The sequence below is a fragment of the Aphelocoma coerulescens genome, chromosome 6 (genome assembly GCF_041296385.1).
Source record: "Aphelocoma coerulescens isolate FSJ_1873_10779 chromosome 6, UR_Acoe_1.0, whole genome shotgun sequence".
Taxonomy (NCBI): Eukaryota; Metazoa; Chordata; class Aves; order Passeriformes; family Corvidae; genus Aphelocoma; species Aphelocoma coerulescens.
In genome coordinates, this window is record NC_091020.1 from 3,309,353 (window position 1) to 3,327,172 (window position 17,820).

The 17,820-nt window shown below is 50.9% G+C and overlaps 1 protein-coding gene across 1 annotated transcript in view; it reads left to right on the forward strand.

Moving 5' to 3' along the window:
• Positions 1-6,928: 6,928 nt before the first annotated feature.
• The window catches only part of ADAMTS14 (ADAM metallopeptidase with thrombospondin type 1 motif 14), a gene marked incomplete at its 5' end in the record, with an annotated part of 29,592 nt that continues 18,700 nt past the window's right edge, over positions 6,929-17,820 (forward strand). Inside the window, 4 exons of the mRNA XM_069020355.1 lie at positions 6,929-7,043; positions 9,231-9,649; positions 15,997-16,153; positions 16,829-17,025. Of these exons, the coding sequence (XP_068876456.1) occupies positions 6,929-7,043; positions 9,231-9,649; positions 15,997-16,153; positions 16,829-17,025 (888 nt within the window). The remainder of the gene's footprint in view (positions 7,044-9,230; positions 9,650-15,996; positions 16,154-16,828; positions 17,026-17,820) is intronic.

Sequence of the window (17,820 nt, forward strand, 5' to 3'; positions counted from 1 at the left end):
AGATGTGCTGCGCTTGTCTTCTCATTTTATAGCAAAGGTCATGATTGAGGGTGTAATTAAAAAAATGTATAAATTGAGGCATGGTTAACCTGTAACCATTGGCTGAATGGTATTTGCTATTCATACAGGGACAAAACCTGTCTTTTATATCCCTATTAAAACCTATTTTAATATAAAATACTTCTTCAAAAAATAGAGGGAAAGCTTTTTGGAACAGAATAAAACCCCCGTGACTCGATATGTGGGGAGTTCAAGGTCAAAATCTGCCTTGGAAGTGGAGGCATCCCCAAATCCATTCCCCCTGCGAGGACATGGGTACAGAGGTGCTTTCTCACTACTCAGCTTTTGCCTTTGGATGGAGCTTTTTTTGGTGTGAGGAATGTTTTGGGGGAGCTTTGCACCACGTGTACTCTTGGATCGGCTACCTCCTTCCAGAGAAAGCAAAGCTTTCTGCCAGAAGCCTTTTTTTCTGGGAGAATAATAATACAGATAATGAATAATTATATAAGTCTGCTGTGTGGGGAGTGACAAGGTGGCAAGAAACTTTATCCCAACCCCACCATCTCTCTGTGAAACTCTCCCTGAATAAATTGGCCTGGGAGATCCCCTTTCCTTCGAGATTATAATTTTTTTTTTACTCCAAAAAGTGCAAAAATACAGCTGGTCTTGGCTAGATTCTCCCTTCCTGCATCTTTGCATCAGACAGGGGCCCTGGCAAAGGGACCCCTCTTTGGGATTCACAGAGGTAGAAGGAACAGGGCTGCTCTGACCTCAGCCAGGGATTTTATTCCTCCTCCTCCTCTTACAGGCGAGTAGAAATCCTTGGAAGCTGAACTTCACGTGTCTTTATGTTTTTTATCCATCCAAAAGGGAAAATGTGCCGAGGAGCCAATATTCCACTGGCATGTGGGGCTGCAAGGGGAAACCTGCCACAGCCCCAGGCAAATTGCTGCAGCTATCAGGGGCTTCAGGGTTGTGTTTTTCCCTGAAAATCCCCTTTTCCCCCCTTTTTCTGCCCAGCTGTGGCAGCTCTGCCAACTGTACCCAAGTCCCACAGCCATCAGCTTTTCAAGGCCCAGGTCAGGAGTCTTTCCCTTTAATTTTGGTGAAAATTAAGGGTGCTCAGGGCTGGGGGTGATAGAATTTCTATTTACAGCAGCAGGGAAGAGGCATGTTCTGGCTCGGGGCCACCACGAATAGCTCTGGACATGAGAGCTCTTAAAATGATATTAATAATAATAATAATTTCCATGTTTCCCTTGCTGGGATGTCCCCCTCCGGCAGAACTCCCCAACGAAACCTCTGCATGGGGAGCACATCTGGGTTTCATTTTACAGCTGAAGAATAGTAATTAAGATGCTTTTGCAGAGCCAGGGCTTGAAAAACTAAAAATAAAAGCCATATAGGCACAATACCAGACCTCCAAGCACCAGAAACTCTCCTTTGCCCCCATTTTCACCCTCCCTGGACCCCTGGGCACGGCCAAGCCCTCTGTTGTGGGGAGCAGAGGCAGGAGTAAATCATGGGCTGAAAGGGGATGGTGCAGAGAAAGGGGGATTTTTGGCTAAACTCAGAAGAGCAATGGGAATGCTAACCTGTGTAGAGGGTGGCAGCAAGGGGAGGTTTTCCAAAGCTCTGAAAACTACGGACATCATGCAAAGCATTGGGCTTGGCTCCTTTCTTGTAGCAAAATGTGCATGAACCACGGACCCCAGACTTGGAATGACTTTCTCCCTCTATTTCTCACTTTTCTTCCATGAATATTGCAGGGCAAGGGGAAAAAAGCAGCTGTTTTCCAGCCATCCACCACCTCAGGGTGCTTCTGGCCCCAAGCAAATGAAAAATTGATTTTCCCCAGCTCAAGCTAAAAGAGGAGATGGGGCTCAATGAGATTCACTCGAAAGCACTTGCCAGCAGGTGGGGGTCATGCTGGAAAAATATCCATAGGCTGAGGGGATGAGCAAGGCCCTGGGGACTGGGAAATGCTCAGGAGTTTGATTTAAGAGGTTAAAAAAAAAAAACAACGGATTCGGGGTTTACATGGCAGCAAGCTTAATCTTAGCAGGAGGATGATAAAAAATTAATAAGGTGGTCAATGTGTGGAGAGGGAAAGGCTCATCTGGGGGAGATGCTGGGCAAGGTTAACCTAGTTTGTATTGTGTGTCAGCAGGGAAAAGAGAAAATGGAAGGGCTGGGAATGCCAAGGTGGCAGGGATGGATGTCTCCCACCAGCCAGGGCTGTGGCCAGGCTGTGCCAAGCCCCAGAGCTGAAGTGATGGTGGTGGGATTCCTGTCCTAGGTTTGCTCTTAGCTCTGGCATGGAGAGGTTTAACACCCCCCTGGATCCCATGGATAGGCTGCACACGTTTCTCTTGGGTGCCACAGCCATCAGGGAGCTTTAAGGCTCTGTGGTTTTGGGAAGGAGGATTCCATGGGTTTCCATCCATGGCAGCAGGAGCCCCTCACCCCGGTGACTGCCTCAGTCCCACCGAGGTGCTACTGACCTGGAGTTCAACATCTGCTGCAGCTGTGCTGCATCTTGCATTGCAGTTAGAAAAACAAGGATTTTTGGGGTTATTTTCTGCTTTCCCATCGTCGGGACCCGGCCCCGCCGGCGGAGCTCTCTCTGCGGCGCGGTTCCTAGAAGGAGAGCAACTTTTTCCCTCCTCCTTTCCAAGCCTCCGCCGCTGACAGTAGGGGCTGGAAGCCATCCAGGGCTGTCGGTATAAATCTCGCTGACCTTGTTTCACCATCCCTTAACTTGCTGCTCAGCCGGGACCGGCGTCAGCTTCCACTTTCTGGCTCATTTGCCCCTTTTCCAGCTTTACAGTTTGGGTTCCTGAGCTTGTCTGCTCATCCCTGGGTGGGCAAGGGAATGAAGGGGGACTCTCAGCCCCTAGAAAACCTCCCAGCGAGGTTGCCAACGCAAACATCTCGCAGGAATTTGCAGATGCAGCTGTAGCTGAGGAGAAACCCTGCTCAGAGCGGCAGTGAGATGCAGTTTGGTGGGATGAGGGAAAGATGCTTCTGTTTGGATTGGGCTGAACACAGGGCTCTGATCCCAAAAAACACTGCCTAGGTGCCACCAGGAGATGAGCCTTGGTAAGATTTGAGCTCCGTTCCCACCATGATGTGCCTATACAGGAGTTTGTTGCTCTCCAGAGGTTTCTTGCTGTCATCTTTGCGTTATTCCCAGCCTCCTGTGGTAACTTGATCTCATCTTTACTGTCCCGTTGCTTCCAGGGGTTTGGCTGCAGGGGAATGGCCTCATGTCTCAGCTTGTGAGATGCTGGGCTCACTGAGGAAGCAGAGAGGATGGCAGCCTTTGGAGATGTGGGATGCAGAGCAGCTGGTGATGGGGACAAGGTAGGAAGAGGTGGTTTCCCACCCTGGCTGGATCAGCCGCTTTGCACACCCAGCTCTCTCTCTCAGGTCCTGGAAAAAGTCAGTGAGAGCTTGGGTCCTCCTAGAAGTCCACAGCACTGTGTGCTACATCCATACAAAGCCCTTCATTTTCCAGCTCCAGTAAAGCCCCCTCTTAAAACATCGTGCTGATTCCAGTGTGTTTGGGGCCTCGTGGAAGAACATTGCCATTGTCACTTGGTTTTGTGATAGCATCCAGAATCTTTGGGATGCTGGCAGGAAGAGTTTGGTGGCAGGAAATATCACGGCTCGTATTTCCCCCAGGCCAGACTTGCAGCTCTGGGTTTGTGCAAGAAGTGTCCAGGGGACCTGAGGGGTGTGCAAGGCATGGCTCGGCCTGTACAAATCTGAATGAAAAGCCCAGAAGCCTTTAAGTTGTATCCCGGGACCTTTTTGGAGGATTAGGGCAGCTAATTGGACTTTATTTTGGGTGTACCACGAGCTTGGAAAGCACCAGCCTGAGTAGGGGGGAGGTCAGAGGATATCAGAAGGCACAGCAGATATCTGTGCATAGAGGGAAAGGGCTGTAGGAAAGCCAGGAAAATCAAAGTAAATGACACAAAGTCTCCTTGGTGTTAAGCAGCTGCAAGAAATATACAGATTAACCAGGAGGAAAAACTTTCCAGGATCAGAACAGCAAGACATGGTAAAAAAAAAACCCCACAAACAAACAAACAAACAAAACCTCCTGGGGGCTTGTGGAGGCTCCCTCCATCTTCGGAGGTCTTAAAGTAGGGATTAGGGAGAGATCTGCCAGGAATGATCGTGCCTCGGGGCAGCCGGAGACCAGATGATGTGTCTGTCAGCTCCCTCCCTGCCTCCAAGAGCCGGGCTTGCGCTTCTCCTGCTCCTCTCCGGGACCAGCACAACATCTTTGTCACTCTCCTTGGTGGTCTTCCGGCAGGGCTCCTAAAAATCCCCCCGGAAAGAGCTGAAATCCTGGAAAAGGGGTGGTTTTCGGCCAGGGGCTGCTGTAGAGAAGGAGGGGAAGATGCTCAGGGGGGTTTTCTCTCCCCTCTTGCCCCGGTGCTTCAGCAGCGGCTGTTTCCTGGTCTAATCCCGGGGCAGCTCCGCGTGTCTGAGGGATGAGGTCATGCTCGCTCACCCACAGCCCGCCGTGCTTCTGCTCCCATCCCTCCCTTTGGAGAGCAGGGTGGGATTGCAGCCTGCTGAGGCTCCAGGTCCTCGCACGGTGGGTTTGGGATGCTTCCCTAACCAAGCTTTGCCCTGCTCTGGGCATGGATACGTTGCGCCTGGATGGGGATAAGTGTTAGGTAAAACCCCTGGCTGTGCCCCCTGCTCATTTTATCTGTGCCTAGGATGCTAATCCATCCCTCCCAGTGCTTCTCCTTCCTTCTTCCAGCTGTTTTTAAAACCTCAGACTAACCTGAACAGCTGGAAAACACTTCCCCCCCTCCCCCCCTTCTCCTTCTTTAAATTTTTTTTGCAAAATTGACCACTTCTTGCCAGAAATCAGCCCGTGGTCAGAAGGTGGTTGCGCAACCTGAGTGCAGGGGCGGCTGTTTCAGAGCCTTTTGGATTAACAAACAGAAGGTTTAAATCTCTGGGAAGAAGAAATGTTGCAAGCTAGGGCTGGAAATATAGTCCTGGCTTCTTACTCTGGTAGATCCCGAACTCCTGGCTCCCAAACTCATGATATTATGAGCAGAAAAGCCAGTTTAGGTAATTGGTGGAGATTGCTATGATTTTATTAGCCCTAGTGCCCTCCCCTCCAGGAGGTTTGCAAGGCTGAGCAAAACAACCAGTGCCCATAAAGGCACAAAAATAGACCCAATTAAGTGGGTTTGGGTTTTTTTTCTTGTAAGGAATACTTCCAGCCTTTTGTGAAGGTTTTTCCAGTCCTCAAAATCAAGATTAATTGTATTTAGTGGCCAATAGCTGCATCTACTGCTGGTGGAGGGCGACCAGCCCCTGTGGGGATTTGGAACACATCACCTGGGCTCTGGCTCCGAGTAGTACCCGGTGGGATGGGCAGGGCTTGGACACTGCATTGCTCCAGGATGGCCAGAAATTGGCACTGCCAGGTGAAAATCAGGCTTTGGGAATACTGGCTGGAGCCTCCTGCAGGAAAAGGAGCCTGATTTGGCGTTTTAAAAGCAGCAGCTGTCGTCAACTTTCTTCTCTGGAAGCTGGGAAGCAAAACTGCTCCTCCCCAGGCCTAGAGGTCACTTAATAAATGGGAAAGTTCCCAGACCTATGTCACTGGTAAATCTCAAGGCTGAAGAGGGAAGCCTTGAATCATGAAGAATCCCAGGGTGCATTATCCATGGAGGAAATGGGGGCATGAGATAAAATAGCACCCGAGGAGGGAAAAAACAGGAAAAGGTGCCTTTTGGACTCCAAAATGGAAAGGAAAAGGTTAAGCCTAAAGTAATGGAGAAGGGTGGGACGGAGTTAAAGGCTGGGAAAGGCAAAGGCAGGAAACAAAGAGGAGAATAGAGGGGCCAAAGCAAAGGGGAAGGACAGGAGGGAAAGGACAAGGGGAAGTTGCCTTGCCGCTTCACTCTCCATCCTCTGTGACAAGAACTGAGAAGAAAAAGGCTGGAATGAACAAATTTTTCCGACTTAAATGATTGATAGAGATAACTGACTTTGATTGATAGAGATAACACAAAAATCCACACAAATCATTTAATATTTCAGGCAGGTGGGACCAACAGGTAGGGCTGGTGCCACTGGGTGGGTGACAAACGAACATCTCGTCATCTGGGAGCCCGAGAAATCCCTTTGGAAGTTGTCTTTTCACCACATCCAGCATGTCATAGCTACCCAAATCTATTTAGTTATTATCTTTAGAAGGTAATAAATGGGGCAAGTTGTGTGTCAGCTCATTGCCATTGTCATTCAGCCAAAGTTATGCTGCCAAAGCCAGAGATTTGGTAACATCAGGGGAGGCATAAATGTCTAGAGGGACTGGATGAGTTCACAGATTTTGTGGATGAAGAAATAGTTTTTGCCTCTGAAAAACAGTAATTAAACAATGGTTTGCGGAGCTGTCCTTCATAAGTAAAGTGTGCCCTTTATTACACGTTTCATCATAAATCTATTCAGTCAAAATAAGGGCTTGTTCCAGCTTTGATGCTCCAGCAGGTGCATATCTTCCAAAATTGCCCAAAATGCTCAGAGCACAAATTTTTCTTCCAATTCTTCTGCAAAGAATTTCTCGCAGGTCATTTCTCCTCTTTAATTATAGATTGCACGAAGCAACAGAAGCATGAACAGACTTAAATTGGGAATTAAAATCTGTTTTTCTTCCAGCTTGAAATTCTCTACTTGAAATAAGTGTATTCATCTCTCCTTTTGGAGGCATCCTGTGGTTTTACCTACAAGGAATTTTGGACTGGATTTTGATCACCAAGGCCTCAGCTTCTCCTCTTCGCCCCAAAACCCAACCCAATCACCCAGCTGGAAGGCAAGGCTCTCCACCCTCCTCTGGAGTGATGCTCTGGCAGCATTCCTTCTGGATAACATGACTGCAGAGTGATGCTTCACCAGAAATGGCTGCAGCAGGACCATCTCCAAGGGGTTCTCCATCCCCACGTCTGGATCCTCCTTCCGGCACCCAGCAGCCCCACCATCCTCCTACACCAGCAGTGGAGGTAAGCAGGGTGTTCCAAAGGTGGCTTGTCCCAAATGGTGATCCTTTCCTACCATTCCAGGCATTGCTGTTTTGATGGGTTGGGAACAAAGCTCCAGCTGAGGTCCTACCAAGGAAATCCAAAACCAGAATCCTAATTCCTGATGGGAAGCTTGCTGGCTGGTACATTTTTTTCCCTCCTTGCCTTTTCCATCGTGCCCTGGCCTCTGTGGCAGCTTGGATGATAAGTTCCTCAAGGCAGGAATTACCTCTTGGGAAAGGTTTTGGGTTGCTCAGTGTAACCCAAACAGCCGCTGGGCCCCAGGGGAGTACAATCCAAGCACAACCAGCACAACTGGTGTTACTGGTGCTGCAGCACAGCCCCCTCCCTGGAGCTGGCCTTGGGGTCCTATCTAGAAGGAAAAAATAGCCAGACACAGCAAATGCAAACGGTGCCGGGAAGTATGTTCCTCTGTGGTGATGGATGCCCCATCTCTGGAAGTGTCCAGGGCCAGGTTGGACGGGGTTTGGAGCAACCTGAGATAGTGGAAGGTGTTCCTGCCCATGGCAGGGGGTGGAATGAGATGATCTTGAAAGTGCTTTCCAACCCAAAGCATTCCACGATTCTGTGATGTGGGAAGCCCTTTTACCACGGTGCTGGATTTGTTGAATTCTGTTGAGTTTTTTAGGGGAGTACATGATTTATTTGCCCCTTGTCAGGGTGGTGAGGAGGAGGAGCCTGAGGAAGCACAGCACGTATTGAACTGTGCAGTCCCACCTCTGGAGCTTTGGTGCTGCCCTTTGGAAAAACCAAAGGGGTGTGGGTTTTCCTTGTAGAGCCAGCAAGTTGGCATCCAGAAACAAGGCCAGAACCTCCTTCCATCTGTTTCCCCCTAAAAACAGGGGGAGAGGGAAGAAGGAAAAATTAAATGGAATCATGGAATAGTTTGGGTTGGAAGGGACCTTAAAACTAATTTTTTTTCAACCTCCTGCCATGGGCACGGACACCTTCCGCTATCCCAGGTTGTTCTAAACCCCCTCCAACCTGGCCTTGGACACTTCCAGGGATGGGGCATCTTCAATTTCTCTGTTAGGGATGTTTCCACACCTGGAAAACATCCCAGATGTTTCCAAACAGGATGTTTACCTCCAGCTCACGCGGCGGCAGCGCTCTAAGTTGGGAGACAATTTGGCTCTCCCTATGGAGCGTCTCCGAGCGGGGTCCCACTCCAGCGAGGGGCCGGGAGGTGGGATTTGGGGAGAGGGGCAGAGCTGGGGGGCTCCCCGGCTCCGGGAGCGTCTCGCCTTTGTTCGGGCAGCGGTGGAGCAGGGCGTCCGCGGGGCGGGGAGGGATGGAGAGGCGGGATGGTGGGAGGGAGGAAAGGAAGGAGGGAGGGCTGCCCGAAAAGGCTTTTTTTTTTTTTTTTTTTGATCTCCAAGAAAAGAACCATCCACAGGCAACGCGAGAACTTTTTTTTTTTCCCCCGCGTGTTTAATAAGAAAAAGTATGTTAAAAATTTTTTGAGAAATTCGAAGAAATTTGATTAAAACCAGCCCGACCTCCCACCCCCTGGCCCAGACCCGGCCCCCGGCCCGCCCCACGCCGCCCGGGAGGCGGCAGAAGCGGCGGCAGCGGCGGCGGGAGCGCCGGCGGCCCCGGCGGCGGCGGGGGGAGGCGGTCGCCGGGCGCCGCCCGCCCCGCATCCCGCATCCCGCCGGCCCCGCATCCCGCCGCATCCCGCCGCCGGCCCCAAATGGATTATCTGCGGCTGGTGCTCTCCTGCCTCGTCCCCCTGCACGGCTGCCTGGCCGCCGGCAGCGCCCCAGGTACGGCCGCTGCCCCGCGGGCAGGGGGCCCGGGGTGGGGGGGAGTTGACAGGTGGCTGCACCCCGGAGGATGGGGAGAAGGGAGAGACTGGTGGGTGGGCTAGGTTTCAATGGGAACTGGGGGAGATGGAGGCTGGGCGAGAAATAGTTGGCGTGCTTGGCGTGCGAGGGGACGTCAGCCCGAGTTCCTTCTGCTACGTTGGACGCACCCGCTTAAAACTACAAAGCAGAGCTGGGTCGGGACGGAAGAGCAGCTGTCGGGTTTATCGAGCTGCGGCGGTGCTCGCCAAAGGCTCCCCCCGTTGGGTTGGCCACCGCGATCCCGGCGCCTGAGCGGGATGCTCCGTGCCCACGGCCCTTTCCCTCGGTGCTGTCTCCGCAGAGCTCCTCCTGTCCGGCAAACTCAGCGAGTATGGTGTGATCGTCCCGTTCAGCACCGACTGCCGGGGTCGCTTCCTGTCGCACGTGGTGTCCGGCGACGCGGCGGCGGGGCTCGGCCAGCCCGCCTGTCCCCCGGACACGGACCCGTCCCTGTCCCCGTCCCGCCGCCGCGTCCCCCGCAGCCCCCCGGATGGGTCCCCCCAGCGCCGCTTGCTCTACTTCAACGTCACGGTTTTTGGGAAGGAGCTGCACCTCCGGCTGAGGCCCAACCGCCGGCTGGTGCCACCGGGAGCCGTGGCAGAGTGGCAGGAGGATTTTGAGGTCCTTTTCCGGGAACCCCTCCAGCAGCGGTGCCTATTCACCGGTGACATCTCCGGGATGCCTGGAGCCGCCGTGGCCATCAGCAACTGCGACGGGCTGGTAAGCTGGAGGCTGGCGGGGGGGTTTGTGTGTGGTGCCTGTGTTTTGGTGTGGTTTCCTCTTAAGAGGTGAATCGTGGTGTCCTGAAATCTGACTTTTTTGGTGATGCTTTAGGTGTCTGTGCCATATGCTGCCCTTTAGCCCTTGACTGCATCAGGTCCCTTCTCCCCACGTGGCACAGGGTGTTCTACCTACTCCATCAGCGTGGTCTGTGCACCAATATTTATTTAAAAGGCTTGGAAAAATTGCCAGTCCTGTGCCCGGACTGCCTCCTGCCCGGATGCTGTTACTTCCATGGGCTGTACCCAGCCTCTGGGATGGGGACACACGCTCATGGTGATGCTGCTCCATCCTTGCCTGCCCATGTTTTACCTTGGGACTGCTCCAGAAACTTTTCCTCTGCGTTTCCCACCTCTTAAATGATGCTGTGTGAGCTTGAGCGCACCTCCTGAAATCCTGAAAAGCTGACTGTAAGCTGTAGTCTGGCTCCCACCAAGCATCTTTTTGCAGGAGGACATCGGGTTTTTCTTTCTAATCACTCGAGGGCTCAGAGGCTCTTGGCTTTCTGAGCACAGTTCAGCATCAGTAACTTGGTGCCACAGTGCTTTAATTCCTTTAAATAGCTCTGTTACCTCCTTATCCCTGGCATCTGCTCTGCCTGTGGGTTTCCTACCTTTGATACGCTGGGGGAAGCGCTTATTTTTTAATACCCTTGGCCTGTTGCCCTTCAGATTTTCTTTGAGCCATTTAAATCTTGTTTAGGTGCCAGCATTTGCTGTTTTCTCCTGGTACCACTTAAAGCTACTGCTGGGTTTAAAATTATTTTTTTTAGATATTTCTTTTTTAGTTGCTTTATTCTGGGAGTTCCTTAAGCCAATTTTGGCCACCAGCACAAACAATTTGGCATTCCTTTCTTTTTATACAGCGCCTGATGTTACTGTACAAGCAGAAATGATAGAGCAGCAAAGCTAGAAATACATATTTTGCCTACATATAGGAATTAAATTTTTTTAGCACATAATCCACACCTTTTGAAGCATCCTTTTGGGAATGGGCTGAGGCTGTGAACTTGCAGACATTTCTCTGGGACATGGATCGCGCTGGGGATGACGAATGTGGGCAGGCTTGGAAGCTTTAAAGGCATTTCCTATGGACCCAGCAAATAGTGCTGAGTTTGGAACAGAGACCTGGATTTGAGTCGTGCAGGTTCTGTGGCAGATCTCATTCCCTTTGGCATCATGAGCAAAGGGATGCTGGAAGTGATCAGCAGCTGATCCGTGTCCTGCTGTGGCACAGTTTTGGGGAATTTTCTTGCCCAGAGCCCACTCTATTGTTAGTGTCAATCCCAAGCGGGCTTTAATTTAACTTTCCAGGCTTTTCTAGGCTTTAGCCCCGAGTTTTCCCATCCCAGCCCCTTGCACACCTTGTCAGTTGTCATTCTTTTTGCCCTTGTTCCAGCTGGGTTAGGATGTAGCTTGTACCACAGGATGCTTTTCCATGTGGATTTATGCAGCCACATCCTGCTACCCATGGTACCCCAAGCCCACCCTCTGAAGCCCGTGTAAAGGGAGAAGTGGCTTTTCCCCCATGATAAGGATTTGTTGGGGTTTTTTCTGTTTCCTGCAATAACTTTATTGCTTGGTGGCCAACAAGCCAATATCCTGGCTTCAGCCACGAATTTCACGTGGTCTGGTGAAGGACGGGAGGCTGAGGGGACAAGCAGGTGCTCTGCCTCCTTCCACAGTAGAGTGGATTTTGTGATACATCCAACGTCACAGTTGGTTTCTCTTTTCCATGGGTTTTCTGGCTGTATGGCGCTCTGGCTTAAGTGAGTCTGACAGCTTCTATCTACTGAGGACCCACCCACTTTGGAGGAGTGGGGAGATCAAGAGGGTTCCCAAAAAGCAGTGAAAAGAGCTTGATCTAGGACATGGAGCAAGCAACGTAACCAAAACCTGGTTCTAGGTGTGCATGGATGGGAGGATGATGTTAATGACCCATCAGAGAAGCAGCAGAGCATCTGGGAGGGATGTACTTGGTCAGGAATGTTGCTAGTGGGCTGGAGGAAACTCTTCCATAAGCAAGGACCCTGGAATTCCTGTGGACTTCTGCTGGAAGTTGTCCACGAGCTTTGGAAGGGGACTGTGGCTTTTGCATCCCGGTATAGTGCGTGTGGGAGGCACAGGGCCGCGCTTGGCCGCCGGTTCCTGGTCAGAGGAAGCGCTCCGGGATGCTGCGGATGAGGGCTGTGTACACAAAGAGATTAGGCTGTGTATAAACAGAGACCAAGATTATAAATAATGAGGAGGGGGTGGGGGCTGGAAGAAAAAAAAACAACCCAGCTCTTGAAAAAGAGAATCCACACAAAGTCTTTCCGAAATCCATATTTAGCCATGTAAGTGAGCCGATCCCTTTCCCAGATGCCAGACTCATGGCACCTTCCACGGCTGTCATTCGCTGCGGGCATCCACGCGTGAGAATCCGGCCTTTCATTTTTTTGCAAGGGTGTCTCGTACCAGGGAGGGAAGATGCTGTCGCCCATAGCATAATTTCAAAGCTGATCTAAGCCACCAAATTCCTGACTGGTAAAGTAGCGTTAGGCAGAAATCTCCGCCGGCGGACATGTCTCGCTGCAGTGGAGGCATCCCAGATTTTTCCCCGCCGGCTTTAGCAGCATGTGGTCAACCTTGCTTCCTTCCTGCTTTGCTGGTTGCAGGGATGGGTGAAAGATTATCATCCACAGACACCATATTTGTGTGCCTGACTTTTCCCTGGGGTGATTTGCCATAGCCCTGCAAACTGTAGAGCCAGCGTTTTCCATCCCCGTGGCCCTGCCTTGCTTCAGATGGGTGGCAGCAGATAAGCAGAGCACAAAAGCCCTCAGAAACAGTAATTAATAGGAAACAGAGGGAGAAACAGCCCTCCAAAATGATGCCCCACTGAAAAAAGCGTGACTTGGTCATCCAGGGTTTTCCTTGCAGTTCTTGAGATGTAGGGTTAATTTTGGGGAGAAAAAGGGTGAGAGATGTCCCTTTGGTCACATAGATCCCACTGGATTCAGATGGTTTGGGTGTTACATGGGTATGAGGGATTTTGTCCCAGGTGATAATCCCAAGTTTTGGCAGTGAGATGTAAAACAGGCCCTGTTTGGGCTGAAAACCCAATTAATTAATTAATTAGTGCTGAGCGTGTGTCCATGTCCTCACTCCACCAGGAGCTACATTTGAGGCCTGACTCGGGTCACCTGGCAAAGCCTGGTCTGTAGACACCCCAAAAACCTCTTGCCTGGGCATGAAGAGCAGGGGGAAGGAGGCAAGGAAGGCAAAGCGTTGTGTTTGGTGGGCTGCAGAGCCTGTGCTGCAGAGAAGCACCAAAATAGTGATGGAGCAGCTCTGGGCCATGCCTCATGCCCTCTGGATGGAAGGGGAGTGCTGTTATCCATGGTGCCTGTGTTCACACTGCCTGGTTTTCTAGGACTTTTTGTTCAAATTAAGTGTGAATCTTGTAGGAAAAATACGCACTATGCACGCAGCTGTATTTCCCTCTCCTGTTAGCTTCCCTGGCCGACTGCAGCAGCTTTATTAATTTTTCCACGTCTCAGCTCTGTTGAAGTATCAGAATTTCCTGAATTCCTGTGGGAGTTGGAGCTTTTTACCCAGCGGTGGAGGAGGAGTTTCTTACCCGGGTCCTGAGGGGTCCCCCTTAGTGAGGCTGGAGTTCATCTCTCCCTTAGCCTGGGGAGACACAGGAGAGCTGGAGAAGAGATTTCACCCTCTGTGAGCTGGCAGGAGTGAGTTTTCCCTTTTTCCAGTAGAACTGTCTTTAAAGGGCCATTTTCTAGTTTGGGATTACCTTCATTGAGAGCTGCAGACAGCATCTCATGTTGGAAAGAACAGCGATGATAGTCCCACCAATCGATTTAATTCGATTTGGTATTATTCAACCAAATTAAAATCAACGGTGGGAAGCACATGACTTCGATCACCGAGGATGGGATTGAAGTCTTGGAAAAAGCCCAAGAAAAGATGAGTGGGACTTTTTGGGTGCCATCTGACCTTTCCTTCTGCCTTTCTGCTGTTACAACCCTCCCAAAATGCTGAAACACAACCCGAGCCGCTCCTCCTTAAGAGCGAGCAGGCTGGTGTGTGCCTCTTGCAATGGTGTTTTCTGGGTTGTTCTGTTTTTTTAATTTATTTTTGTGAACATCAGGGTTCACAGGTGCTGCAGCTTCTGTTTCATTTCTTGGGCTGCTCTGATCAGATGGGCACACAAATCCATGCATTATCCCCTTTGCTGTCAGTCAACCCCGGAGTCAGCGGCACGTTGCATCCCACCTTTGGGAGAAAGTCTGGGCTGCTTTATTCCTTGAGCCAGATATAATTAGTCACGAGCTGTAGAGCAGCTCAAACCCAATTGGGCTGCGGCTTGGGACCAGGCTCTTTCACATTTTAATCCAGCCTTGCCCCAGCACAGCGGCACGGCTTTCCTCTGGCCGCCTGACTCAGCAAGTCCCGGCTTTCACCCTAAACCCATAAACCGGCTTTGGGGTGCCTGGTCCCAGCTGAAACGCCCCGTGGCAGGGCTGGGAGGGGGTAGTGGTGTCCTAGCAGAGCTCCTCCTGGGGCAGGGGCTGCTTCTGCTCCTTCTCTTACTGTATAATAAAGAGCAATGGCTTGGGACTGGAAATCAGGAGAATTTCTTCATGGAAAGGGTTGTTGAGCCCTGGCACAGGCTTGTGTTCCCCATCCCTGGAGGGATTGAAAAGATGTATAAATGTGGCACTTGGGGACGTGGTTTAGTGGTGGCCTTGGCAGTGCTGAGTTAATGGTTGGACTCGATGATCTTGGAGGGCTTTTCCAACCTAAAGGCTTCCATGATTCTGTGCCCTGCCCCATCATCGTGGCCTTGCCCAGCCATTACTGAACCTGACTTGTGGTTTGACACCTTGGCTTGTTCTCTGCCTCATCACCACCACCCCGCCTGATGCCCCAGACTCCTGGTTAAACCTGGCTGTGCTCTCCATCTCCTTGGCTGAGGGTGGGGCAACAATCCCTGGCTGCCCTGGATTGACCTGCATGTCTCCTGTGGGAAGGACCTGGGATATGTGTGTCAGGCAAGGACTTGGATTCCTCAGGAAGGAGGTAAAACAGAACCAGCCAAAACCCTGCTTTGCAGCAGAGTTAAGCAGTTAATAAAACCCAAGTGGAGGAGGAAATTTGATGGAATCCAACAGAGCCAGGTCGGCCATTGCCTGATGAATCCAATGGGACGTGAACATGAAGGGGACCCAAAGAGCCAGGCAGGTCTGGAAGAGCCCCAGCCTCTGCCCAAAATACATCTCTGTATATATTTTACTTTTATTTTGTTTGATTTGATGAAAACCATTCCAACACCCCAACACCCTTATGAGGGCTTCAGTAGGTACATGCTGCCGAAGGCTTTGCTCCAGGAACAGATCCATGTGTTCTGCCGGCGCTTTCCAGGCAGCTCTTCAACAGCGGGCAGCGCCGGAGGAAGGAACGCACGCGTGCGCCATGGAGGGAGCTGGGAAAAATGCCGAGCTGGGGGGGCTGCCCATGGGATGGAAGCCAAATCCTGGTGATCCTTTTCCTTGCCCGAGGTCTGAGCCGGCCGGCACTGCAGGGTGTGAGCGCTCAGGCTGATGTAAGGGGGATTTGATGGGAGCTTGGTGTTAATTAGGAGCAGGTCGGTAGCCAGGACAACATTTCCAGCGATCTTTGCCCTGTCATTCATCTTCCCTGTGTTTGGGAGGTGGAGCTGTAATGCTTTCCAGCTTCTGCTCCAACAGGATTCCCCTGTGTTAATTCCCAAGCGCTTCATGAGGCAGAGGGAATGGTTTCTCTTTCCTTCTTCTTGTTGCAGCTCGTAGTGTCAGTGAAACAGCAGATATCCTAACTGGCACCATAGGAATGGAATGGGGTGGGTTCAGGGAGGCTTAGGAGTGTCTTGGGAGCCCCCTTCAGCCTCATATCCCTGAGTTCAGGGTCCAGCACAACTCATGGATGAAACAGAACGGAGTTTTGTACCCATATAAAGACACAACTTGAATTGCAGCCAGGTGGTTTTTTGTTGGTTGGCTTTTCCTTCCTTTTTTTTTTTTTTGTTTTTTTCTTCCCGTCTACAGGAGAAATTAAGGGTTGTCATGGATGAACATGGTAATAGAACCATCCTGGTGTCATGGAGTAGGATCAAGATGATTTGGGATGCCTTTCCCCTTTGTGTGTGCTCTGCATCAGTCTCTAACTATTGAGTGTGCATGTTCCCCTACGCTCATATAAAAACCCACCTTTTTCCCCCCCTTTTCCTTATTTCTTTGTGGAGTCCAGGCTGGCCTGATTCGGACAGACAGCAACGAGTTTTTCATCGAGCCCCTGGAGAGGGGCCAGCAGGACACGGAGGAGCACGGGAGGGCCCATGTGGTCTATCGGCGCTCGGCCATCCGGCAGGATGGCGCTGAGCCGCGCCATGACCTCCATCCCGAAGGTAGGTGCTGCTGGAATCCAGTCTTTCCCAGCAATTGGTAATGAATATTTCACATAGGGAGAGGATTTCTCTTTCCATGAGCCCTTGTACATCTCACCTTGTGGCTTTAGGCTGGGTTTAACTGCCTAAAGTCGAGAAGAAGAAAAGGAGATGCTGGGCTGGAGGTGCTGCAGACTTGTTTTGATCACCTCTGTGTTGTGAGAGTGGTGAGGCACTGGAAGTTATTACCCAGAGAAGTTGTGGCTGCTCCATCCCTGGAAGTGTCCAAGGCCAGGTTGGATGGGGCTTGGAGCAACCTGGGATAGTAGAAGGTGTTCCTGCCCATGGCAGGGGGTGGAACAGGATGAGCTTTAAGGTTCCCTCCAGCCTAAACCACTCTGTGATGATTCTACGAAATGTGGCATGAATTTGACTTTTTAACAGATCATAGAATCGTTTAGGTTGGAAAAAAACCTTTAAGGTTCTCAAGTCCAATCATTAATGTGTCTTTTAGTGCTGGTCTTCACAATTCAGAGCCATTTCCCCACCACAGAGTGAGCTAGACCAGCAACCAGCTGGAGCTCAATATCCTATTAGAGTTAAATCTCTTACCTATTTTCCCTACTGAATTTCTACTTTTGTGGAGTGTCACTGTGGTGTCAGGTCACCTCAAAGGCTCTTTCTTTTCCTGCCCAGTGCCCAGTGTGCAGCTGGGTGAGCTCCCAAATTCCCTGGAGCAGATGACGGAGCGGTTGGGGGATGCGGAGCGCAAGCGGCGCCACGCCAGGAAGGATGACTACAACATCGAGGTCCTGCTGGCCGTGGATGACTCGGTCGTGCGCTTCCACGGGAAGGAGCACGTCCAGAACTACGTCCTCACCCTCATGAACATAGTAAGGCTCAGCTGTGAGGGATGTGGGTCCCACCCTTCCCTGGGTTTAGTGCTCTTCTGATGCTGCAAATCTGTTATCCTGGGAAAACAAATGGGTTTGGGAGGGGGAAGGAAGGGCTGTGCCTTCACACAGCCGGCTCTGGCATTTAATAGCTGCGGGAATTGGAGGGATGGAAAGCAGAGCCCTTTGATGTTCATCTCCATCACCTTCCCCTTGCCAATGGCAGGGTCTGGCGTGTTGGCCCTGTCACTGTCTGTCACCTGAGTCCAAAAGTTTCTCCTGGCTGAGACCATTTCCTCCTTGTCACTGAAGTCTCAGCAAATGCTAGAAAAGAGAATGGTTGTTGCCTACTTAGTTAGAAAGGAGGATATTTGTAATTTGCTTTGCAATGATGATGTTCATGATTTATTCTGAATACTATTTGTTGGTAGAGGAAATATTTTTATAGCTTTTCAGAAGCTTTTTGGAAACCTGTGCACCTGGATAACCATTCAGGACATGTTTGAAAAGGAGTTTAGAGCAGCTTTACAGTTCCTCCACATCTCCTCACTCAGAGACACGGGGCAGCCTGTGCTGGTTCCCTATAGCCCTTTTCATTCCTTTTTAAGAGAAAAACATCCATATTCCCCAAGTCCTGAGAGACATGGAAGGATCAATATTTATTCATCCAGTCATCTTGAGGGAGGCTTGCTCCTCCAGCACCTGAATCTCTGAAAATACGGTCCGTGCTCAAGTGTCTCTTTGTCTCTCCCAGTTTCGTTTTGTTTTCCATGCTTTATCCTCACCTCTATTTAT